The following is a 26,328-nucleotide window of genomic DNA, read 5'->3' as shown; positions in this document are numbered from 1 at the left end:
CAAAAGTAACTCCAGTATTGATTCAGGAGTCTAAAAAGTTTCAATTCAGCATTTGATTTTGCCGCGACTGTGACAGTCTCGTGTCACATGTCGTGAACATGTGACGCTCATCTAGGCGTGCATGCGCGATGCTTATGCAGGCGTGCACACGCTAATGGCGGAGATGCGCAAAAGCCCAAATCTGCATTTGCTGACAGACAGTTTGAGCTGCTTATCGGAATTATGAGAGATGCCGACCCGACAATATTTAATTGAATAAACATTTTTTCGTTTTATGCCTTACCAAGAATATAAATACATATAAATACATTTAGATCATTTACTTTAATCAATACTATTGGATTATGAAGAGACTTTCAACCAGCACAACAGAACATGTTTCCTAAGACAATCACCTACTGCACCTTTAAGCTGGTACAATTAACATTTCACAGTTACAATTATTTTGTAACTTCTGTTGCTTTTTAACTCTGTGTAGTCCATTTTATTTCTCAAATTCTGCTTTATTTCTGATAAAATCATGTGATTTAGTTCTTATTAATTGTATTGAACTCCTTTACATTTAATGTTATTTATTTTTAGCCTTAGTACTTTAAGAAGCACATTCTACTGTACAGTCCACAGAAAAAAAAAATTCATAAATTAGCAAATATTCTGTATTTTGTGATTCATGTTTTAATTTTTTATTTTTTTTCCTGTTTATTTTTGTTTTTGAATTGCATTGTGAAGCCCTGATCTTTCTTCCAAGAACTTTTAACCTTAAAACGTTCGAAAAAATTACTTTTAAGAGCATTTTTAATAGTTTAAAGTGAAATATTGTCTGGATTGGTTTCGTATATTAGCGTAGAAATACCATATAAAACACAACCAGTACATTTTCTGAGACTTTCACAGACTTATTTCTTTGTAGATAATTTTGTGAACATAATATCAAACTACTAAAATGTCAATAAAAGTTACTTTGTTAAACTGTAATTGAATTTTCAACATCAAAAGTTTACCAAGGTCCCATAATACAATTCACACCCATATAAAAAAAAAAAAAAAAAAAAAAAAAAAAACCTTGTGAATCACAAAATACAGAATTCATTTAACTATATTTTTATTTTGACATGTTATCGATGAGTTTCTTTATGGACACCAGTTCCTGTCTACATTCTATCATATTCCATTTTATACAGTAAATCTTATTCCTAGAATCCATGATTCCATTTTCATCACAGGGTTCTTAAGCTGGACCTATTTGCTAGGGCTGCTCGATTATGGGGAAAAATCATAATCACGATTATTTTGGTCATAATTGTAATCACGATTATTCAAAACGATTATCAGTTGAAGTCAAAATTATTCATCCTCCTTGTGAAGTAATTTTTATATATAAATATTTCCCAAATGATGTTTAACAGAGGGTTTTTTTTCACAGCATTTCCTATAATTTTTTTTTCTTCTGGAGAAAGGCTTATTTGTTTTATTTATGCCCCTTTAAGCAATATATATGTTTGATTGTCTGCAGAAGAAACTACTGTTATACAATGACTTCTATTTACCCCTAATTAAGCCTTTGAATGTCATTTTAAGCTGAATACTAGTATCCTGAAAAACATCTTGTTATATATAATGTGCTGTCATCATAGCAAAGAAAAAAAGAAATCAGTTATTAGAAATGAATTATTAAATCTGTCGTTTAAACTGTGCTTTAAGCATCTTTACTGTATTTTTGATTGTATTATTGATTAAATATAAAAACAGTCTGCAGCAGCAGGAATATCGCACGCTGTCTTTTTAAGAATAGTGCGGCTCTGATATGGTTTCTCTTTCTCGTGTCTTTTGATTCTCAACTTGTTAGTTTATTACACAAATGAGGGTTAATATGAATAATCACTAAACACCGCGCTCTGACACAAATGTGCATGTATTTGACCATTAAAGCGCTCACATTAGGATCGCGTTAGATGTGTTTGTGCTCTGCTGTCAGAGGCTAAGCGCGGCGCGTGCGCAAACACACACTCACGCTACCTGTCCGAGGCCAAGCACGGCGCGCACACACACAACAGCACGTGCTCTTTTGCGCTTTTAAAAATATGAATGATGCGCATCCCGTGCTGCAAAAGTTACAGCGCCCTCTAGTGGATTTGTGATTTGAAACATCCAATAAAACGTACCCAAAGCAACGTATTTTGTGTTTTGCAAAAATGTAGTCTGAGGTGTGATATTCCAATGAGCCTGGGCTAACTTTTTTCAAGTATTGTAAAAATATCTGAATCGTCTCCTGCGTTTCCAAAACGCTCCGTTTTCGGCGCTCTAAACTCCGGCGTAGTGTGGACGAATGCTGTAACCATAGTAAAACTTATGCGTTTTCAAACTAAAACGCATTAGTGTAAACGAGGCCTAAGACTGTATTTGCATGCAATTGATAAATAGTCGCAGGCAAATTAAATTTTAGTGATAAGGCAGCACTGGCCCAATCGGGCCAGTAATGATCCTGTCTACAGTCCCGAGCATCTCACATGCTGGCCCCGTGCCATCGGGCAGTCCTTATCCTTGAGCCTTAGCAACTAAATAAAGTTATGCCCACTGTGCACTAAATTAAAGTTCCGACCTTGTACACTGAGGCTAAATGCTGATTTATACTTCTGCGTCAAGCGCATGAGTACAGTCCAGCGCAGCCTTCACGCAGTCGCATACCCCCCACCATGGCTGACGCCGATGTTGATGCGCACCTCTCAAAAAAAATTATACTTAAAAATATAATATAAACGTAAAACCAAAATCTACAATTGTTGCATCCCTAATCCACAGGCATGAGTAAGTGTCAAAAATGCTGATTTGGTGCTAATTCATTAAATAATTTGTTAAATTGAAAGATCAATACTTCCGTAAAAACATAGACAAATACAAAGTAAAAACATAGTAAAAACAAAGGGTTTTTTCTTGGCGAATTTTGTCTTTGCTTTTACATGGTTGCCTTCTTGTCGTGTTATTCAAGTTTTCCTTTTGCTACAAGACCCTCACGGCTAAAACCTTGAAGTCAAAGTTCAAATCTACATGCGAACAGTGTGTGTGTGTGTGTGTTTGTGTGTGTAAGTAAGTGGTCACTAAGGCAGGGCAGGGTTTCCTGTCTCTGTGAATAAGCCCATTGCCTGTCTGCTTCCTACACTCTTTATTTTTGTATTCTATGTTCTCATGCTTGTGCGACGCGTTCGGTCCATGTTGTTTACGCATTTGTGGAGTCGATGAGGAGGAAGCAGCCGTGAGGTTTTCGTTTTCTCTGATTCAGCAGAATTACGTGGTTGAAATCAGTTTCTGAGACTCTGTATCATGTGGGCACTGCTTTTATTATCACGACTCTACAGTACAGGAAACTCACTGAGTGTGTGTGTGTTTGTGTGTGTGTGTGTCGAGCAACCAAAGACCCCTGCCAGGGAAATAGAGAGTGCAAATGTAATGGACTTGAAGTCGAATTGGAACACAAAGAGCGGAAATTACAGCAGTGCACTAAGCTGAAGAAGTGTTTGCTCTGAATGATGATGCTGAAGTGTGTGTGTGTTTGCACACACTTGAGATAGTTCTTGTAAATGGAGCAGATGATTTGTAGAGGTTGATATTGATATATTTATTCATTAGGATAAACCCCTTGAGATGTACCATCTCATTTTCAAGGGGGCCCCACAATTAATCACAGTCACATAATAACAACACAAGAAGACTAAACATTATTTACACAACATCCAAAAACATGACAATTTTATGACAACATGACAACAAAAACATGACAATTTTAATGAAAAAAATTTAAAAAAGGGAAAAAAATAAGATGGGGGGTGGGAGGGGGGTTTAGTAGTATACATACACACATACGTATATATATATATATATATATACGTAGCAAAACTATATACAGATCAGTAAATCAATCACCAAATAAATAATGACATCATCAGGAAAAACAAGTACAATCCAAAGTAAAATATGATAACAAAGTCTGCTTAAAGACCTTAAATGATGTAATGGATCGAATGTTCGCAGGCAAATTATTCCAATCTGTTGGACCCTTAAACATAAAAGCTCTTTTGCCCATAGATTTTTTACAACGAGGAATAAAAAAATAAGTCTGAACAGAATGTCTAACTTGATAATTTAAGGAAAAAAATACAAAATTCATTCATTAATTTTCTTTTCGGCTTAGTCCCTTTATTAATCTGGGGTTGCCACAGCGGAATGAACCACCAACTTATCCAGCAAGTTTTCACCCAGCGAATGCCCTACCCATATCTGGGAAACATTCTCTCACATTCACACACACACACACTCATACACTACGGACAGTTTAGCCTACCCAATTCACCTGTACTGCATGTCTTTGGACTGTGGGGGAAACCGGAGCACCCGGAGGAAACCCACGTGTAGGCAGGGAGAACATGCAAACTCCACACAGAAACGCCAACTGAGCCGAGGTTCGAACCAGTGACCTTCATGCTGTGAGGCGACAGCACTAACTACTGTGCCACTGCCTCGCCAAAATACAAAATATTTTTGTAAATAGTAAGAATACTAAAAATCAATACATTTAAATATAAATTGAAGCCAATGAAGAAGGTTAAACCCATGATGCGTATTAAAGTTTTTTTTTTTTATTATTATTGACACAATTTGTGATAATTGTCATTATATGACTTTTGTACATTGCAGTGCTGTATTTATACCATTGTATTTGTAGTTTATTGAGTGTGATATGGGGCTCATATCAGGACTGTATGTATATTGCGTTGGCCACTCTTTGTATAGCCCTGAGTTACTTTTTGGTTGTCCATCTGTTTGTTTCTAATGCGTCTCCTGTTTTCGTTACTGCAGACTAGTTCAGTAAACAGAACGAAAGAAGAAATGCCCGCATGTGTTTAGCGGTTTTTCTTATCGCAAACACAACAGTAATCTAGTAGTGTTTGCTTTGCTCTGGCCTTTTTCGTCACACGTCACCAAAACATGTTTCTAAAGATGTACATATGTACTGTTCAAAACCTGTTAAATAAATAATTAAAATAATCGCTCATTTATCGTAAGAGAGATTTTGATTTTAGGCCAAAGTGCCCTAATATGCAAAATTAAAGTGGTAATATGATAATGACCTTTTTTACATTTTTATTTTCATAAGCATGAAATAAAATGGTTTTATTTATAAATAAAATGATACATTTTTATAAATAATTCCCATTTTACTAGCAGATATTTTCAGGTAAACTTAACACTAGTTGTTAACTATACATGATTGGATTTAATTTTACAAAGACCTGTCTTGTACCATTGCAACGGCACTGCAGCAACTGAAAAGGAACCCCTAGCATCCATGTACTGATGCCATGTCAACTGATTACAAAAGCCAATCATAGTCGTGAACTGCACTGAAGGATTGCTTGCATTAGCTGATGACGTTAATGTTTTGAGTCAGTGTATGTTGTTTGTTTGCGTTTATACTTATGCCAGGCTTAGTGACTGTTCACACAGAACATGTTTTTGCATTCCACTGCTCTGCTTTTCCATTGTTTTTTTCTGTGTCAACATGAACTACGTGGACGTCTTTGCTTTGACCTTTGAAAAAAAAAAGAAAGAAAAAAAGAAACATTAATGAAATAAAATTTGTAGAAATACATTTCCACTAATCTGCCCTGTGTCTTGCAGAATATATATAAATAGTGGATTTGATAACAGTATCTGATTATTTAAAGAGGCTCTATGTAAAATTCTGATTTTGTTTGGTTATCAGTGGCCATAAAGTAAACTGCAGACAGAAATATATTTCATTAAGTAGTCACTAATGTATGGAGCCAGATCAGTCTCAAAAATAATACATTTACAAAATATAATTCATACATCCAAAGCACAGTCACATTTAAAAAATCCAGTTTACAAATTAAAAACATGATTCATAAATACACAAATCTAATTCGTAAATTTAAAATACGATTCGTAAATACACAAATCCAACTTATGAATTCAAAACACGATACGTAAATACACAAATCCAATTCATAAATTCAAAACACGATTCGTAATTACACAAATCCAATTCCTTAATTAAAAACACAGTTCATTAATACACAGATCCTATTTATAAATTTAAAATGCAATTCGTAAGTACACAAATCTAATTAGTAAATTCAAAACAAATTGTAAATACACAAATCCAATTCGTAAATTTAAAATACGATTCGTAAATACACAAATCCAATTCATAAATTCAAAACACGATGCGTAAATACACAAATCCAATTCTTTAATTAAAAACACAGTTTATTAATACACATATCTTATTTGTGAATTTAAAATACGATTCGTAAATACACAAATCTAATTAGTACATTCAAAACAAATCGTAAATACATAAATCCAATTCGTAAATTGAAAACACGATTCATAAATACAAAAATCTAATTCGTAAATTTAAAATACTGTTCGTAAGTACACAAATCCAATTCATAAGTTCAAAGCACGGTTCGTAAATACAAAAATCTAATTCTAAAATTTAAAAATACGATTTGTAAATACACAAATCTAATTCAGAAATTTTAAACACTATTCGTAAATACACAAATCCAATTGATAAGTTTAAAATATGATTTGTAAATACACACATCTAATTCGAAAATTCAAAACAATTCGTAAATAAACAATATCAATTCGTAAATTTAAAACACGATTAAAAAAAAACAAGATTTGACAAATATTTATTTTTACTTGTGAATTAGGCACGTGTTATATTTTTGATATGTGTTTTAAATTTACATATTACGTTTTGCAAAAGTGAATTGTGCTGTGCCATGTATGAATTTTATCTTGTAAATGTATTAGTTTTGAGACTGATCTTGCTCCATACAGATGTCACTGATTTAAAAAGAAAAAAGAAAAAAAATAAGTTGCCAGATTGTGGAACCTTTCACTTGTTTATTGATCAGAAGAAATTGAAATTGGAAAAGAAATTGGAAATACATTTGCAGCAATCTAATTATGACAAACATGCAGACGCCATCCAGCAATGTTTTTATAAATATGTGCTGCGCTTTTTGCTCTTAATGACAAAATAAAACATCTGCTGGTTATATATGGATATATTTGTGCAAGCTCTGCAGTTCACTGGTCTGTGAACAAATGATCTCATTAAATTTAGGCTCCATGTATGTATGTAAATTCAGTTGTTAAATTCTGTTTTTTTCTCTTCTTTTAATGACCTTGAGAAGGTGATACTTGCTTTTATCTTGGGAAGACTTGTCTCTTGCAATTCTCTATATGTGGGTATTTGTCAAAATGCCCTGAATAGATTGCAATTAGTACAAAATGCAGCTGCGAGACTTCTGACAGGGACTCGCAAGTATGAGCACATATCCCCAGTTCTTTCCTCTCAGAGCTGGCTGCCTATAAGGTCACGGATTGATTTTAAACTATTCATTATTGTTTTTAAATCATTAAATGAACTGGCACCACTTTACTTATCAGACCTCCTACATGTGTATAATCCTGCTAGGTCACTAAGTTCTTCTGATCAATTTATTCTTTTCTGTACCAAGGTCCCGGTGTAAGCAAAGTGGGGATCGAGCTTTTGCTTTAATCGGCCCAAAACTCTGAAACAGGCTTTCACCCCACATCAGACACGCTTCAACTCTATCTGTTTAAAAAGCATTTGAAATGCTATCTTTGTTCTTTAGCATTTGAACTTTTTTAATGTTGAGGGGTTTGCCTTATGTTTTTATTGTTATGTTTGTAATGTTGGTTTTATGAATTAATTTAGTATTGATTGTGTTCAGCACTTTGGGCAACGTTGTGTTGTGAAAAATGTGCTATATAAACAAACGAACTAACTAACTAACTACATACATATATTATATATACACACGCATAGATAGATAGATAGATAGATAGATAGATAGATAGATAGATAGATAGATAGATAGATAGATAGATAGATAGATAGATAGATAGATAGATAGATAGATAGATAGATAGATAGATAGATAGATAGATAGATGCATGTGTATATGTATGTGTGTGTGTGTATATATTTATTTATGTATGTACAGTTGAAGTTAGCCCCCCTTTGAATTTTTTTCTTTTTTAAATATTTCCCAAATGATGTTTAACAGAGCAAGGACATTTTGACAATCTTATTTGTTTTATTTCGGCTAGAAGAAAAGCAGTTTTAAATTTTTTTAAAGACATTTAATAGACGATATTATTAGCCCCTTTAAACAATTTTTTTTTTCAATTGTCTACAGAACACACCATGGTTATACAATAACTTGCCTAATTACCCCAACCTGCCTAGTTAACATAATTAACCTAGTTAAGCCTTTAAATGTCGCTTTAAGCTGTATAGAAGTGCCTTGAAAAATATCTAGTCAAATATTATGTACTGTCATCATGACAAAGATAAAATAAATCAGTTATTAAAGATGATATCAGCTCCGCTGATTCTATCCGTACACAGCGCGCTTGTCACTCAATGCGCGTTGTCGCGTGCGTTCTGATCAGCTGTGATGTCGCGCGCGTTCTGATCAGCTGTGATGTCGCGCGCGTACTCAAGAGCGGTGTTATCGCGCGCCTACTGAAGGGCGGGACCGAGGGTGTGTCGCGTCGCGGGGGCACTTTTGATCATTTTGGAAGGGCACTTTCTATGCAAGACTAAAAAGGGCATGTGCTCTGCACAGGTTGAGCCCTATGTGTGCACGTGCCTGAGATTGTGTTGATATTATAGGTAGATACAGACTGGTACAGACTGATGTGACTGGAGTGGGGTGGGGGTGTTTTATTTATACATATATACGCCTTTTTTTTAGGTGAGGGAATGGAAGTTTTGAGTGAGTTCCCCCACTTTTTTCCCTAGGACTTCAATAAGTCAAAGTACAGGTCTAGACTTAATGATGATCATCCTCAAGCCATACTGAGGGTCTCAACTGCTTCCGCTCTAAAGCCAAATGTGGTTCAGATTTGTGAGAAGAAGCGCTGTCAAGTCTCTGGCAGCAAGAAGTAGGCAAAAGATGCCATGTTCAGAAGAACTGTTCATAATCTTCACTCAATGTTCTATTAATGTTCAGGACACTTCATGTTCAGAAGTAATAATCAAAACTGTTAATAATGACATTTTAGGACTTTTTTTTGTGAAATCCCTTATGCGGCCCAGCCTCCCCCAGACTTTGCCTCCTGCGGCCCCCAGGTAAATTGAGTTTAAGACCCCTGCTATAGACTATGTAACTACCCACTCGAAACTCTATAAACTGTTCAAATGATGACAATATTATAACAGCAAGTTTTTCTGTTACTTTAAACTCTTTTAATCAGGTTTCTACTAAATATTGTTACTTATGAAACATTTTGCTTTTATATTTATTATATTTTATATTTTAAGTCGGTTTGAGTTGAGATGACTAGAAAAGTTCATTTGATTCAACTAAATTTATTTAGGCAGCAAGTTTTTATTGTTTTTTAGTGGAGTACATCTGACTGTGAGATTATAACTTGAACAAATCACTTTTATTTGCAAAATGGATTGACATTACCGTACACAATGGCTCTTTCAGCATGATCTTGAACATTTTAAACGACATGTTGTGGGGAAGTTGAGGAAGCTCTTGTTTTTACTTTTCTGGGCGAGCTGTTTGCACATCGGTCATCAAGCAACTAATATATGATTAAGAAACCCATTTAACATACAAATGACTTGGATTTGAAATTGGCTTTGGTCGAAGCTCCCACCTCTAATGTCCTGATGAGCATTTATCAGGGTAGTAAAGCCTACAAAGTGCAAAGTACATGGAAAAGTGAAAGATTAGAGCTAAGCAGCTTGAAACAGGAAATGAGTGAGAAGTCTGAAAACAATGAGGCGGCTGTTTGGCTGAGTGGACGTTTACAGATGGAGAAATGGTGCATCGAGGATGAGGAGAAAACAGAACTGTGGAGGTATTGTGAGAATGGGAATTCACCGTGTGTGCACATGAGAGATGAGGAAGGGGAGACTGATGGCCAGAGAGGAAGTGATGTTCGGCTGTTTGGAGGTTGCTGAGTCATTAGTGGGCCGGATGATCACTGATAGAACGAGCACCCGGGGGCCCACGCAAGGGGCCGGGACCGCCTCACACGACATGTGCGCTGAACAACAGCACGAGTGCACCAGGCGAGAGCATGCAGTGCGCGGGATGGGCTGTAAACACCACGTAGGTCATGCACTCTAATGAAAAGAGGGGTTTTAGACTTGGTTAGATGAGGGTTGGCCAAGCTGGTTGAAGTGAAATTGAAATGCATTGAATGACTTTGCAAACCTGTCTGTCTGACCTTCTTCTGTGGGTCACGAGCAATTCCAGTGTTATAGATGTGACCTTTATGCACATAGCTTAAGTTCACATGTGCATGTTAACATTGTATTGAAACATCTGTTTATATTTTGCAAAACTAACCACAGAGTTTTGGGATCAGAAAAAAATCCATCTGTAAACATTGTTTTATATTTTAAACAAGGGAAATAAAGATGTGTTATGGATGTGACCTAAAACCTAGACAACATACTTTTGTAGAAATTCTGTGAATTAAACTGCACAACCCAAAAGAAACAATGCTAATCAGAAGCATAAGAGTTGGCTTACTATAGAAGAAAAATCGTTGATTTTTATTTTGCATGTATGAGGAAAAAGCTTGGTTATGGATGTGATGTCTCTTCATTATGGATGTGACTTTGGTAAATACAATTGTTTAAAAACATTAACAGAGACATTTTGAGTATTTTACAGTAAAATACAAGCCCACACAAAAACTGATTTTGTTATTATTTTGGTGAAACCTAATTTTTTTTATGGCAAGGTTGACATTTGCATGGAATTACTCAGTTTTTTGTAATGAGAGCAAATCATATGGGCTTGCATTGAAAAATGAAGGATGTTTATTGTTGCCAGGCCCGGATTGGCCAATCGGGAGGACCGAGAGAGTTCCCAGTGGGTCAATCCGTATTTTGGCCGCGAGCGCCGTTGTTTCTAGCTGCTTGCACTCTCTGCAGTTGCTCTTTTTTTAAATTTATTTATTTATTTGACAATAGCCTCACTCTTTTTATTGATTATTTTGCCGCAGCTCCTCTCTTCTTATTTATTGTCTCGCAGCGTCATGAGCAAAATGCAGCCTGCAGGGTAACGATGATGTAACTATAATTCCGGCCACACAAGCTTAACAGCGCTATTGTGGTAAAGTGGTCAGCACGTTGCGTTACGACGTCGTCGATCTGTGTTCGATCCTCACCCGAGTAACTTTTTTTTATTTTATTTTTTTATTGTTAAGAGTATAGAGACTCTTAAAAGATCTTAAGAGATATAAAAGTGTAGGGTTGTTGAACATTTGAAGTTCTAAAGCAGCTGTTTTCTTGAAAAAGACATGATAGTGTAATTAGAAACTGAATTGAAAATGACCTTATTTTAATATAGTCAGTCGTGAACTGAGGTGAGCCGGTCTAATGCTTGAAACTCCAGGGCTGAAAAGAAGTCCCACTCCGGCCCTGATTGTGGCAATAAGAAAAAAAAAGAGAGATATATTGCATTTTTTACAGAGCGCTGTCTGCTGTTAAAAACTAACCAAGAACAAAGTCTGTAGTTTAAAAACTAGCCTAGAGTACCATCTGATGTCAAAAACTAGCCTAGAGCACCATCTGATGTCAAAAACTAGCCTAGAGCACCATTAAAACTGGCTTAGAGCACTGTCTAATGTTGATAATTCAATTCAATTCAATTCAGCTTTATTTGTATAGCGCTTTTACAATGTAGATTGTGTCAAAGCAGCTGCACATAAATGGTCATAGTAACTGGAACAGTGTGGTTCAGGTTTTAGTGTTTAAGTTCAGTTCAGTTCAGTTTAGCTCAGTTCAGTGTGATTTAATCATTACTGAGAGTTCAAACACTGAAGAGCAAATTCATCGATGCGTAGCTCTACCAATTCTGAACCATGCGAGCCAGTGGCGACAGATGACTATCATAGAGCGCTATCTGCAGTTTAAAAACTATCCTAGAGCACCATCTGATGTTGATAACTATCCTAGAGCGCCATCTGCAGTTTAAAAACTATCCTTGAGCGACATCTAATGTTGATAACTATCCTAGAGCACCAACTGCAGTTTAAAAACTATCCTAGAGCGCAATCTGCAGTTTAAAAACTAGCCTAGAGCACCATCTGATGTTGATAACTATCCTAGAGCACCATCTGCATTTGATAACTATCCTAGAGTGCCATCTGCAGTTAAAAAAAACTAGCCTAGAGCCCCATCTGATGTTGATAACTATGCTAGAGCGCCATCTGCAGTTGATAGCTATCCTAGAGTGCCATCTGCAGTTTAAATACTATCCTTGAGCGACATCTAATGTTGATAGCTATCCTAGAGTGCCATCTGCAGTTTAAAAACTAGCCTAGGGCGCAATCTGCAGTTTAAAAACTAGCCTAGAGCCCCATCTGATGTTGATAACTATCCTAGAGTGCCATCTGCAGTTTAAAAACTAGCCTAGAGTGCCATCTGCAGTTTAAAAACTAGCCTAGAGCGCAATCTGCAGTTTAAAAACTAGCCTAGAGCCCCATCTGATGTTGATAACTATCCTAGAGTGCCATCTGCAGTTTAAAAACTAGCCTAGAGTGCAATCTGCAGTTTAAAAACTAGCCTAGAGCCCCATCTGATGTTGATAACTATCCTAGAGTGCCATCTGCAGTTTAAATACTAGCCTAGAGCGCCATCTGCAGTTTAAAAACTAGCCTAAAGTACCAAGTGTTATCAGTTGAAACAGACAGTGTTATAATGTTGAAAACTAGCCTAGAGTATTTCCCAGTACTGGGTTGCAGCTGGAAGGGCATCAGCAGTGTAAAACATATGCCGGAGTAGTTGGCGGTTCATTCCACTGTGGCGACCCCTGATAAATAAGGGACTAAAGGCTGATTTATACTTCTGTGCCAAGCATACGAGTATACTCTGATGGCGCAGCCTTCATGCTGTCGCACAGCCCTCTCTGTGGCTGACGCTGATGTGCACCTTTTAAAAATTTTTACTACGTATCCTTCTTTGTAACTAGCTATCCTTCTTTTTTCCTTAACATTCCATGAAACATTGACTAACATATCAATAAATGTGAATAAAATCATTGAAAATTTAGCTTCTGTTTGGAACAGTTTTGCCATGCCTCTTTTTTCACCCTAGTGGATCTTTCTCGAATTACAACAAAAAGAGCTTTGCTGTTTGATTGTATGACAAAAGTCCAATATCATGAACAAACAACAGGCATTAAATTTGGTGAAATGCCTAGGAAAAAATTAAATTAAATAAATAAAGGATTAAATATCCATTAAAATAGATACAAAGTCTAAAATAGAGTCCAAAAGGGTAAAAAAAATTGAGTAACTCCAATTAATTTTTTTTTCTTTTTTTCAGTTAATAATAATAATAATAATTCCTAACATTTATATATAGCTGTTCTGGACACTCAAAGTGCTTTACATGTTGGCGGATTCTCCTCAACTTCCTCTAGTGTGCAGCATCCAACTGGATGACGCAATGGCAGCCATATTGGGCCAAACTGCACACCACACACTAGCTGATTGGTGGAGAGGAGACAGGGTGATAAAGCCATATGATATGGGGATGGTTAGGAGGCCATGATGGACAAAGGCCAGTGGGGGGATTTGGCCAGGATGCCGGGGTTAAACCCCCCTACTCTTATCGAACGACATCCTGGGAATTTTAGCCACCACAGAGAGTCAGGACCCCGGTTTAACGTCTCACTGATTAGTATAGAGTCTCCTTCACTATAGTGGAGTATTAGGACCTACACAGACCGTAGGTTTATGTGCCCAACACCACTTCCAGCAGAAACCTAGCTTTCCTATGTGGTCTCTTATCCAATTTAAGTAGATTAAACAAAGAAAAAAAATGCTCGTTTTAAAAAAAGTAGTTTGAACAAACAGCAAACATTTGAGTGCAGATACTCATTTCCAACTTCACTTGTCTTGTCAGTAAACATGTGATGGGTGTTTCTCTCCCTGTGTAGGTTAATGCTTCCTGTCGCCCAATAAAGAGCGTATGGTGCCGTCTATACTATGCCCCCCTCCTCCTTTTTTCTTCTTTTTTCACTCTCTGTATGCGAGTGTTGTGGTTTTTCTGATCTGTCGCTTTTTTTTTTTTTCATCTACTAAACCTTCATTTTGTCATGCTTCAGGGCTTCCAACAGATCTTTAAGAACAGCCAGCTAAAAAAAGAGCAGCCGCGTTCACTTCTCACGCAGAGATAAATGCTCACAGACGTCCAAGAGGGCCACGCGCTTGTGAATGAGGATGTGGGGAACAAGAATGGGGAGATTGGTTCCAGTTGTGTTGCAACGTGTCTGCAGCGTGGTACCCATGTGCAGGTTTTATACATTTTGTTTGCTGCCTTAAATAAAAATTTCCCCTTGGCTGCAAATGGCGACTGCCATCTGATTCTGTGGGGGGTTTAGGCAAGGGCTGCGCAATATTTCAATTCAGAATCGATATGGACTCTTTCACAACACTGTTTTGATGTGTTTAACAGTCATGAGCATCTCAAAACCTTGGGCTCAATACCAATTCAATTTTTTTTTACCCCTACCCCATCCCCTTGGCCCTTGGGATAAAGTGTCCAAGGGCCAAGGGGATGGGGTAGGGGTAAAAAAAAAATTTACCTATAAGTAAATTTACCTCTAAGAAATTAAACAGCACTACAACACATGCAAACGTCATCATGTCATCGCAATCTCTTGCTTAAAATGAGATTAATGATGGCAACAGCTGTAGTTATTCCAGTCCATGTGAGCTCGTTGTAAACCCTCGTAGATGCACTACATCATCTATGCGCACTATGTACGCTCTCGCGAGCAAGGTTGTGCCTCAGTGCACGCACATTTCTCTCGCTTGCTCATTCTTCTCTCTGCTTGCGCAAAACGTTAGCAAAACGTCAGTTTTGTGGCGGGACTTGGTTTAATCATTACCTCTAACGCTATTGGTTACCCTCACTTTCCGGAAGTTAGCCGGGTTTGGGCGAAGGTTATGATGGTCCACATTTGATCTGTATGGAAAGCTAGTTTCCCGTTTGAATAAAAATGATAGAGACCAAAGTCCCACCCCAAGAAAAATCATGATTGTGCAAAGTGAAAACCGGGGCGGGATCTATCACGTTTTAGCTACTTGTACATTAAGGTAGCATTTAGAAACAACAAAACACCTGAGAAGAAACTTGATAGTGTTATTGCAGATCACACAATTAGCACGCAGAAGTGTAAATGCACGACTACACGCAAAGCAGGCGCTGTGGGTCACGGAGATCACTTAATGCAGAAGTATAAACCAGCCTTAAGCTGAAGCAGAAAGAATGAAGTCATGTGGTAAAATTGTATTCTTATCTCAATATATATTTGTATAAAGTTGAAACCAGAAGTTTACATACACTCTAAAAAAAGGAACTTAACCATTTTTTTTAAATGTCTGATGGTAAATCATACTAAACTTTTACTATTTTAGATCCATTAGGATTACCTAAATGATTTACATTTGTTAAATGCCGGAATAATGAGAGAATTTATTTATTTTATTTTATTTTTTATTAATTTCTGGACAGTCAAAAGTTTATGTAGATTTCCTTGGTATTTCTTTTAGCTTTTTAAACTGTATAACTGGTCAAATGTTTTGGGTATCCCTCCACAAGCTTCTCACAATAGTTGGAAGGAATTTTGGCCGTTTCCGATTTGGTGTGAATGAGTCAGATTTGTTGGCTGTCTTCCTCGCACAAGCTTTTTCAACTCTGCCCACAACTTTTCTATAGGCTTGAGTTCAGGGCTTTGGTATGGCCACTCCAAAACATTCACTCTGTCCTTTAAGCACATTTTAACTCATTTGGCAGTATGCTTAGGGTCATGGTCTGTTTGGAAGAGCCATTTGTGGCCAAGTTTAATTTCCTGGCTGATGTCTTGAGATGTTGCTTCAGTATTTCTACATAATGTTTTTTCTTCATGATGCCATCTATGCTGTGAAGTAGACCAGTCTCTCCTGCAGCCACCCAACATGATGCTGCCACCCTCAAACTTCACAGTTGAGATGGTGTTCCTAGGCTTGTAAGCTTCCTCTTTGTCCTCCAAATGTAACACTGGTCATTATGGCCAAACAGTTCAATCTTAGCTTCATCAGACCACAGGACATGTCTCCAAAAATGATTTGTTTCCCAGTGTAATTTAGCTAATTGTAATCTGGCTTTTGTTGTTGATTCTTGCTTGTTGATTTTCCCATGTTGTCACACAAGGAAGCAGTGTGTTTGAGGTTTTCCTTTAATACTATTTTACAGTTGTGCCTCCATTTAACCCAAATGTTGTCAATTAGCCAATCAGAAACTTCCAAAACCTTGACACCATCATCTGAGCTTTTTTAGAGGTGTAATAATCTTATTGTGTGTAAACTTGACTTTCAAGAAAAGTTATAACAATTTCTCAAAAATATCTCTCTCATTATTCTGCTATTAAGCATAAAAGAATCAAATTTGATAATCCTAACTTACCTAAAAGAGAAAAAGTTTAGTCACATTAACATCTGACTTTTATGTGCCTTTTTATACAGTGTATGTAAGCTTCTGCTTCCAACTGTAGACATGTATGTGTATATATATATATATATATATATATATATATATATATATATATATATATATATATATATATATATATATATATATATATATATATATATAAGAATAACCCTGTTATAGATGTGACGACTCTCCATTATGAATGTGACAGATGTGAAATTGGCACTTGTGTGACTTTGGTAAATCAAATTTAATTGTTTGAAATCATTAACAGACATTTTTGAGTATTTTTACAGTACTGTAAAATACAAGCCCACACAAAAACTTAGAAATGATTTTGCTATTTTGGTGAAAACTTTTTTTCATGGCAAGGTTGACATTTGTGTGGAATCTGTGTGGTATCGCAATGCTCAATTTTTGCAATATCGTGCATCTCTAGATTTGCACCACGTGTTGAGGGTTCTGCGCATGTTCACGAGGGGATTTTTGCATTGAGAAGCACAGGCTTTTCCTTTACTGGTATCAGATGCCTTGTCAGATGTCTTCCTCTCAACATCAAAGATGGCCTCACAGATATTTCTGTGTCTGACCTGTGGTGTAATATAAAGCAACAAGAGTGATATTAGTCATTCTCTTCCTGTACTAGAGAGGTGAGTGAGTAAAAGTGAAGAATCTGTATCGTAGCGCCGGAGTTAATCAGAAGCCGCCAGCACTGCCCTGATGAGCTAAACTGATACACTTTGTCGCATTTTAGATTCATTGAAGAGTTTCATTACTGAGATTTCCATGTCAGCAGATGCGCCAAACTATTCAATTCAAGTTTGTTTGCATAGCGCTTTTCACAATTGTTTCAAAGCAGCTTTACAAAAGTGCACTTTATTGCATCACAATCAAATTCGGATAAGTTAAGGTTATTCGTTACCATAACTTTAATAGTTACTATTAACTTTACCTAACTAGTAACTAATTGCTTTTAACAGTTAAGGTTAGTATACAGTATATAAACATAGTTAATCTGCAGTTATATAATATTTACGTGATGTCCACAATGTAAAAATTCCATCATGTTGTCCCAACACAAATCAAGTAAGGTGACTAAATCGTTTATTTACAAATTAAAGTGGATTGAACATAAAATATGGAACAAAATCAATGCCAAAAGTATTGAATTAAAAAGCTTGTTAAATATCACAAAATAAAAAAAAATTGTACACCGAATTTACGACCTATTATTAACGATTAATGACTTGAATTCCGGGTTTTGTATTTTTAGGTCCTGAAATTTAACATATCTGTTTATTTAAGCTGTGAATATTTCAACTAAAAATATTTCAAACATGTTTTCATACTTGTAAATTTAACAATTCATATTCAATTTCCAAGTTTCACTTACAAAATATTTAATACCCTTTAAAAATACAATATATAATATTCAAAAGGCAATTTTCAGAAAAAAAAATTATTATAATTTTTTTAAAGGGTATTGAATATTTGGAAATTAAATATGAATATGAACAAAGTATCATTACTTGCCTAAAAATGTAGTGCGAGTAGAGAAAGTATCTGTTGTAAATATTACTCAAAGTATGAGTATAAAGTAGACCGTTATAAAAGTACTCAAGAGTAGCGAGTATTGCGCTGTGAAAAGCTGATGCGTTTACATGCAATTTGTGGATGTGTGTAAACGTAACATTCTGTAGTGCATTTAGTTATTGTATGCACACAACATCATAAGACATTAATATTAAGTTAGATTTAGGTTGTGATGTCGGGTGACCAAAATTCAATGTCTAGTCGGCCTCTAAGAACACCATTATTTTGATGTGCAATAATGACTTGATATTTGGTCGATTTTAGGTTGTTAGAAAGAGACCAAAATCCAACGTCAAGCCAACATCTTAAACCAACATCATATTGACGTCAAATACTGATTTATTCCTCAGGTATGGCAACCAAAATCCAACATCTTATAGACGTCATAGTGATAACATCCACACAACATCAAGCTGTAACATCATTAGACGTTGATATTTTGTTGGTTTTAGGTTGAACGTTGAACATTGACGGCCTGATGTTGAGTTCTGACCTTAACCTTATTTTCATTTCCAAACAAAATTCAATATCCCTATGATGTTAGGGTACAACGTCAATCTGATATCATGTTGATGTCCTGCGCCTGCTTTGTGTTTTCAGGCCATTTCAATCATCACAGTAAACATCCGTCGTCTTCTCATCAGTGACGTGCACCTAAACGGTCTCTGGGTCAATGCGTGTAAAGATTTTGGACGTCTTATTGGACACTTTTAATGCTTCCAAACAGTTTGCTGCAATTATAAATCGCCCATGTCTTGAGGTAGTTTATTATGATGCGATTTACTTTCTATGTGTGATTTGATTGGACAGGAATCACAGGACTGATTTTTCTAATCCCCATAGACAAGAAAAATAAAGTAGTGACTGCAGGTTGAAGGAAAGTAGTGGAGTAAAAGTACTGATACTGCACTAAAAATGTACTCAAGGCAAAGTAAAAGTACACATTTTTAAAACTACTTAGTAAAGTACAATTCCTGAGAAAAACTACAGTAATTTAAGTATTTGTAATTAGTTACTTTACACCACTGGTTAAAATGAATCTTTTAAAAAAAACATATTCACTACCCCTCATTTGTTAAAAAAAAGTCAAATAAAGGATGGTCAAATTGTTTAGATTGCCCAGTCAAATATAGTCATCAAAACATTTTTAAAAGACGACTAGCTTGCATGTAAAATGAATGTTTGGCTTGCTGAGCTTATGCAAATGACCTTCTACAAAAAGATACGCAGCACCCATAGAGTCCACCTTCTAATCTATCGTATACATGCTTAATTATCTTAAGTAACACAATGGCTGCGTCTGAAACCGCCTACTACTCAGTAGGCACTGCATTTGAATTTAAACGTACTACTCGGCCGTTAGAAAAGTACGTTCTATACAGCATTAATGTGAAAAGTATGAATGGAATGCGGACGTACTACATCCACCATTTTGTCATGATCATGGGACCTACCTGCGTCAGTTGCGTCGCTACACTTCCATTCATAAATTCTCTCGCGGGGCATCACGGCATAGCGCAGCCTGCATTGAATACGCAGTTCAGAATCCCGCTGGAAGTAGTAAGTCATCCGGGTATGTCTCGCATACTGTATTTCGAATTCTATGAATTCAGACATACTACTCGGCTCGCATGCTGACTTTAGCTTACTGTATAGTATGGAAGTATGCAGTTTCGAACGCAGCTAATTAATCTTGAATAGTTACCTTGAGGTTTCTCGTAGTATATTGTTAATGTGGTTCTGCACAATTCACTTTTCCTCATTATTTATTGCTAATTAACGCTATTTACCCTTTATAATTGTTCTCATTTATTTGTTTTTTGCAGTGATTTCCTGCTTTGCTGGTTACTGCAATGAATGGTAACACTGTCCAGCAAACCACGAGCACTGCACCATTCGTAGCACCTCCTTGTGGATGGAGGGAGTTCTGCGAGTTGCATGCCAGCACCACGGCCCGAGAACTCGCCCAGCACTACCGGCGCTTCGTCAGAGAGCGGCCGGTGCAGGATGTGGTCCCGCCGGACAGTTTCTCCAAGCAGTTCAGCGCCCTGTTCCAGCACCACTTCAGCTGTGAGGTGGCCAAAAATGCAGAACTCTCCTTGCGGCCCCCACCGCCACCTCCCTTACTACCTATGACCAGCCGCTTACGCATTACTTCGTTCTCCGGAGTGCTGGATTACAGGGAGACCGTGCGGCCTGCTCCTCTAGTTGCCATATTAGCGTCCAAACCAGATGCTAGTGGCGTTCCTAGGGAACAGGAGCAGTTGCTGCGCTGCTCTCCTCCAGACACTACACACCGTACGCGGAATCACAGTCAGGAAAACGAACGCTCTGATTTTAGGACTGGCTCAGAAGGATACTCTCCCACTGCATGCGACTTCCCTTCCCGAAATGACGTAACTCACATTTCTGTCAGTCGCATTCGAGAAAGCGTTTGTCGACTTTTTAAGAAATCTCCGCAACTTGGCGAATCCTCAAGTTGTTGCCCAAGGGACGAGTTGATCCCGAGTGGTGGACCACCTGTGAGTGTTGAATGCACCCCTCACAGCCCACCTGTGCAGGTACCCACCAATCGCACTTCACAGAGGGCTGCACTGTGGGAGCGCTGGAATCCATGGCGGACTGTGAGACGGAGGCAAGAGTTTGGAAGTGTTTGTAAAGAGGGGCAGCTGCGGTACCTAGAGGTGGACGACACTATTTCAGACACGGCCCCACAATGGCAGCGCTGCCGCCTGCAGGTCAGGAGGACCAATGAGCACAGCGCTAGCCAGAGGTACCTGCTAGAGCTCTACGACCCACCCAAGGTAAGGCAAGCGTTTGAGGTCCTAAACGTTTATTTCACACGACCGCCGTTTTAAAAGGCGAAAGCGAGGCTGCGGTGGGAAGCAACCCGGAAGTATAGGATCAGCTCTGTAAACATTGCAACAACATCCTATGGACTACAAACCTCCAGCTGTTGCTGCAGATATGGTGTAAACATCATTTTAATATCATCTAGTTCAGTTTAATTTAAACAATTAAAAGCATATTAGGCATCAAACAACATCACAATCTCCTTAAGAGTGTCCTCTTAGGCTTTAGTTCATGGCACCAGATAAAAACCGCAGGGACTTCCCTGCTTCAGCCTGTGCAACCCGGTGAGCAATAAAACAATGCAGTCCTCTCCAGCACACCCTCGTGTTGTCTGTAATAGTGTTGTTCCGGTACTGAAGTTTTAAAAAGATCCATTTCCCTGTTAACTGCTAAGTGCGCTCTTGAACACTGCTGATTTGCCATGGTATTCATCAGTGCTCAACAGAAATGACACTGATTGGCCGTGACCGTTCACCGAGTGCAAACACAGATGCACAAACACTGGAGTGTTTTAAAGCCTTTGAGTAACTCAGAAGACGGTGAAAATATAGATTTGTTTCGCTTTCTCTTCAATTATATGATGTACAGCCATGTATACAACATTCCTGTTTGACTCAGGCGATACTTCCAGGTTTCTTCCCACCGCAGCCTTGATTTCGTTTTATAAATGGCGGCCACGTGAAATCAGTCTAATGCATTATGGGTATTTTCTAGTGCTTGAATATACATTGTGTAGGGCTGGGCTGATTTATGTCGATATTAATGAAAAGACATTTTTACTCGATGATAATCCTAAGACGTGCTCTACACGGGCCATGGCACCGCTGGAGTTGTGTTGATATTAGAGATTCAACCAGTTTTTGGTCGCTGAAAATAGGTCATTTGATTTTATAGTCGCTGGCTTTCTGTAACATGGTATATATTGGAAAAATGTTTTACTGTTGATCAGTATCAGTGAAAAAAGGGTGGATGTTTAAAACTTGACAGGATTTTCAAGGAATGGTTGGACCGTTGTTTGCTTTTACAGTTTGTTGTTCAATAGCACATACTTTCTTCCATATACAGTTGAAATCAGAATTAGTAGCTCCCGTTTATTTTTTTCCCCAATTTCTGTTTAACAAAGAGATTTTTTTCAACACATTTCTAAATATAATAGTTTAATTACTCATTTCAAAAAACTGATTTATTTTATCTTTGCCATGATGACAGGAAATAATATTTGACTAGATATTTTTCAAGGTACTTCTATACAGCTTAAAGCGACATTTAAAAGCATAACTTGGTTAACTAGGCAGGTTAAAGTAATTAGGCAAGTTATTGTATAATGATGGTTTGTTTTGTAGACTATCGACAAAAAAATATTGCTTAAACAGACTAATAATATTGACCGTAAAATGGTGTTTAAAATTAAAAACTGCTTTTATTCTAGCCGAAATAAAACAAATAAGACTTCCTCCAGAAGAAAACAATATTATCAGACACACTGTGAAAAATTTCTTGCTCTGTTAAACATCATTTGGGAAATATTCAAAAAAAAAATAAATAAATAAAAGGGGGGCTAATAATTCTGACTTCAACTGTATATACAAATATTATCTTAAAAATTAGTACAATATATCACATAAATGCATTAAAGTTGCATTTGAAAATCTGCGTGACTTGTCTTGAAGCCTGTTATTTAAATTTGGTTGAATTTAATTTTTGTTTAAATAAGCATGTTGCTAACTCCCTTTGCTAATTTTACTATGAAATCTTGTGTGACTTGTCTTGAAATATTCATTTATAATATAAGCAGTCGTCAATTACATTGTGTTCTTTAGCCAAAACAATTATGCATGTATGCAATCTTTAAAAATATACATTTAATTCACACATTTAAATCTGGAGTGATAATTATATCATGAAATGTGGTGACTTGAAGCAATCATAAACGAATTTTTAAGAGCCTTGCAGTGTTTTGGCTCACAAAACTGCACATTTCATTCATGCATTTTCTTTAATGGCACATTTAGACGTCAATGATAGTCATATAAGCACCAACTGCACTGTAGTAGTTGAAGTCAAATCTAGAATAGCAGTTCAGAATAGATGTGCTGATGCCACTGAGTCTCGCAAGTAACAACTGCATTTGTCATTGACGTCAGTCTGGTATGAGTTGTCTTGAAGTGTCAAGTTTAACAGTAAACCGTGGGAACCAGTTGGCTTTAATGTCAAATATTGTGTCAGTGGCCTTAAAGGGATAGTTCACTCAAAAATAAGCACTCTACTATCATTTACTCGCTTTGCACTTGTTATAATGTGTTTTCTGAGTTGAAAGCAAAGTCATAGAAGGCAATGAGTGCCAGCAACTAGCATTTTACCAAATATCTTCTTTAATCATCGACAGAAGAAAGAATTCCATAAAGGTTTAAAACCACATGAGGGGAGAATAAATGATGAGTTCAATTTCATTTTTGGGTGAACTATCCCTTTAAGACCTTTACATTTTTATATAGTGCGTATGAATACAAATTATACTTAAAAGCTATGGTACAGAGGAAATAATAACTTGCATTATTCATGATATATTCATCCATGAAGTACAAATTTTTTTTAATGCATTTAAAACTCCATAACCCTTTTACACGTACAATCACACCGGTGTGATCAGCCTTGGCTGGTCTTTGAAGTGTATGATCACACCCGTGTGATTTAAAATGTTCAAAGCCCACATCATCACCTGCTAAAATTCAAATCTGACGGCCATGTGAGGTTTAGAAAGAGGTGCGCAGTGCTTGTCATAAATCACAATTTATCCCTGCTTTCAAACAAATAACATTTATAGTTTAAAAATTATGAATAAACATGAAGTAAATCCAGCAGTTCGGATCTCTCCTGCGGTTGTTGCTAGAAGGGATACAGCTGCAATTGGAAGTTACCGAGGACTATCCTCAGCTGTATCCCATCTAGACTTTACCGTACTGAAGGAAAGGGGGAAGTCTACATGGGATACAGCTGAAGATGCTTGCGTCGATATAGCGTTATTTTTGTGACACTGTACAATTTTTACATTACCGTGAGGGTTGGGTTTAGGGTTGAGGTAGGTTTAGACGCTTAAATAATACAATTAATGCGTAGTTTAATAAATACTTAACTTCTGACTGCAGTCGTATAACTTCTTGCAACAACAGTGGCGCCCGTTAACCATCATATAACAAATATTACGAACATTATTAAGCTGTTTAAAATACAAAACATATGTTCTATCACATGATTGGGAATCGTATCAAAACAATAAAATTAAAACATTTTTCGATTTGTCAAAGAAACAAAATATCATTTATACATACAGTTAAAACCAGAAGTTTACATACACTCTAAAAAAAAAAGGAACATAACCATAAAAAAAAAATGTCTGATGATAAATTATACGTAATGTTTACTATTTTAGGTTTGCCAGAATTACCTAAATGATTTACATTTGCTAAATGACAGAATAATGAGAGAATTTTTTTTGATAATTTTTTTTATTATTATTAATTTCTCGACAGTCAAACGTTTACATACATTTCCTTGGTATTTATGTAGCTTTGCTTTTAAATTATATAACTTTGGTCAAATGTTTTGGGTATCCCTCCTCAAGCTTCCCACAATAGTTGGAAGGAATTTTGGCCCATTCCTCCTGACAGAATTGGTGTAACTGAGTCAGATTTGTTGGCTGTCTTGCTCGCACAAGCTTTTTCAACTCTGCCCACAAATTTTCTATAGGCTTGAGGTCAGGGCTTTGTGATGGCCACTCCAAAACATTCACTCTGTTGTTCTTAAAGCACATTCGAACTAATTTGGCAGTATTCTTAGGGTCATGGTCGTTTGGAAGAGCCATTTGTAGCCAAGTTTTAATTTCCTGGCTGATGTCTTGAGATGTTGCTTCAGTATTTCTACATAATGTTTTTTCTTCATGATGCCATCTATGCTGTGAAGTGGTCCCTCCTAAAGCAAAACAGCCCCACAACATGATGCTGCCGCCCTCATACTTCACAGTTGGGATGGTGTTCCTAGACTTGTAAGCTTTCCCCTTTGTCCTCCAAATGTAACACTGGTCATTATGGCCAAACAGTTCAATCTTAGCTCCATCAGACCACAGGACATGTCTCCAAAAATGATTTGTTTCCCAGTGTAATTTAGCTAATTGTAATCTGGCTTTTGTTGTTGATTCTGGCTTGTTGATTTTCCCATGTTGTCACACAAGGAAGCAGTGTGTTTGAGGTTTTCCTTAAATACCATTCTACAGTTGTGCCTCCAATTAACTCAAATGTTATCAATTAGCCAATCAGAAACTTCCAAAACTTCGACACCATCATCTGAGCTTTTTCAGAGGCAGAATAATCTTATTGTGTGTAAACTTGACATTCAAAAAAAGTTATAACAATTTCTCAAAAATATCTCTCTCATTATTCTGCTATTAAGCATAAAAGAAACAAATTTTATAATCCTACCTTATCCAAAGGAGAAAAAGTTTAGTCACATTAACATCTGACTTTTGTTTACATGGTTATATGCCTTTTTTTTACAGTGTATGTAAACTTCTGGTTTCAGCTGTAGATCATTGGGCTGGTGGGTCATGTGATAAACGACCGGTCACTTTGGGAATTATTGAACACAACAGATTAAGTACTGGGCACAAAAAAACCTCATGCTGGAGGGTCAGCTGGAGTATTTTCACCTCACGTGTGAAAGGGCTGAGCAATTGCTTTAAATCAAAACCGCCAGTGATAGGTATGATTCATAAAGTAAGTGATATGATCACAGCAACAGTCATTTAGCCTAATTTACACACACTCATCGAAAACAAACAGCCTATTATAATATAGATACTATCATATCAAATGAAACTAATAAAGACACGCTCACTGGTTTATCTGCATGTCCCTCCGCCTCGCTCCACTGCACGATAGACTAATTGCTGGTTTTGCTAATTCATTCGAGCAGCAAATGACGTCTGCTCACTTGAGAGGTCATGGCAAGACCATATCAAAGCTCTGATTGGCTGCTCTGGAATCTTGGCAGAGATGCGAGGACTTGCTCTGAATGCCTATATAAGGGAAAGGCAACGAAGGCCAAGGAAGTTCAATCACTTAAAGTGTATACACTGCAATAAATGTCAGAAGCATGCACACACGTCGTAGCTTCAAATTAGCATTGATGTTTCTATTATGAGGTTGATCATTTTAAAAAAAGAAATCCTTTTCCTGATCGTGCGTTAGAGTTTTAATGTGTGGGAAAGTTGAGGCTACATAGTCTGTATGTTTGATTCTGTAATTGCA

General features: G+C 36.9%; 1 protein-coding gene across 3 annotated transcripts in view; it reads left to right on the top strand.

Moving 5' to 3' along the window:
* The window catches only part of sh2b3 (SH2B adaptor protein 3), a 138,567-nt gene that overhangs the window by 49,932 nt on the left and 62,307 nt on the right, over positions 1-26,328 (top strand). For 2 of the 3 annotated variants that reach the window (XM_073951971.1, XM_017356229.4), the window contains one exon: positions 19,999-20,976. In XM_073951971.1, the coding sequence (XP_073808072.1) occupies positions 20,026-20,976 (951 nt within the window). In that variant the 5' untranslated portion in view covers positions 19,999-20,025. Of the gene's footprint in view, positions 1-19,998; positions 21,040-21,673; positions 22,578-26,328 lie in introns of those variants that run through there. The other variant, XM_073951972.1, reaches the window with a different exon arrangement.

The sequence above is a fragment of the Danio rerio genome, chromosome 5 (genome assembly GCF_049306965.1).
Source record: "Danio rerio strain Tuebingen ecotype United States chromosome 5, GRCz12tu, whole genome shotgun sequence".
NCBI lineage: Eukaryota > Metazoa > Chordata > Actinopteri > Cypriniformes > Danionidae > Danio > Danio rerio.
Note: the sequence above shows the minus strand (reverse complement) of the source record. Positions and strands in the feature narration are given on the sequence as shown.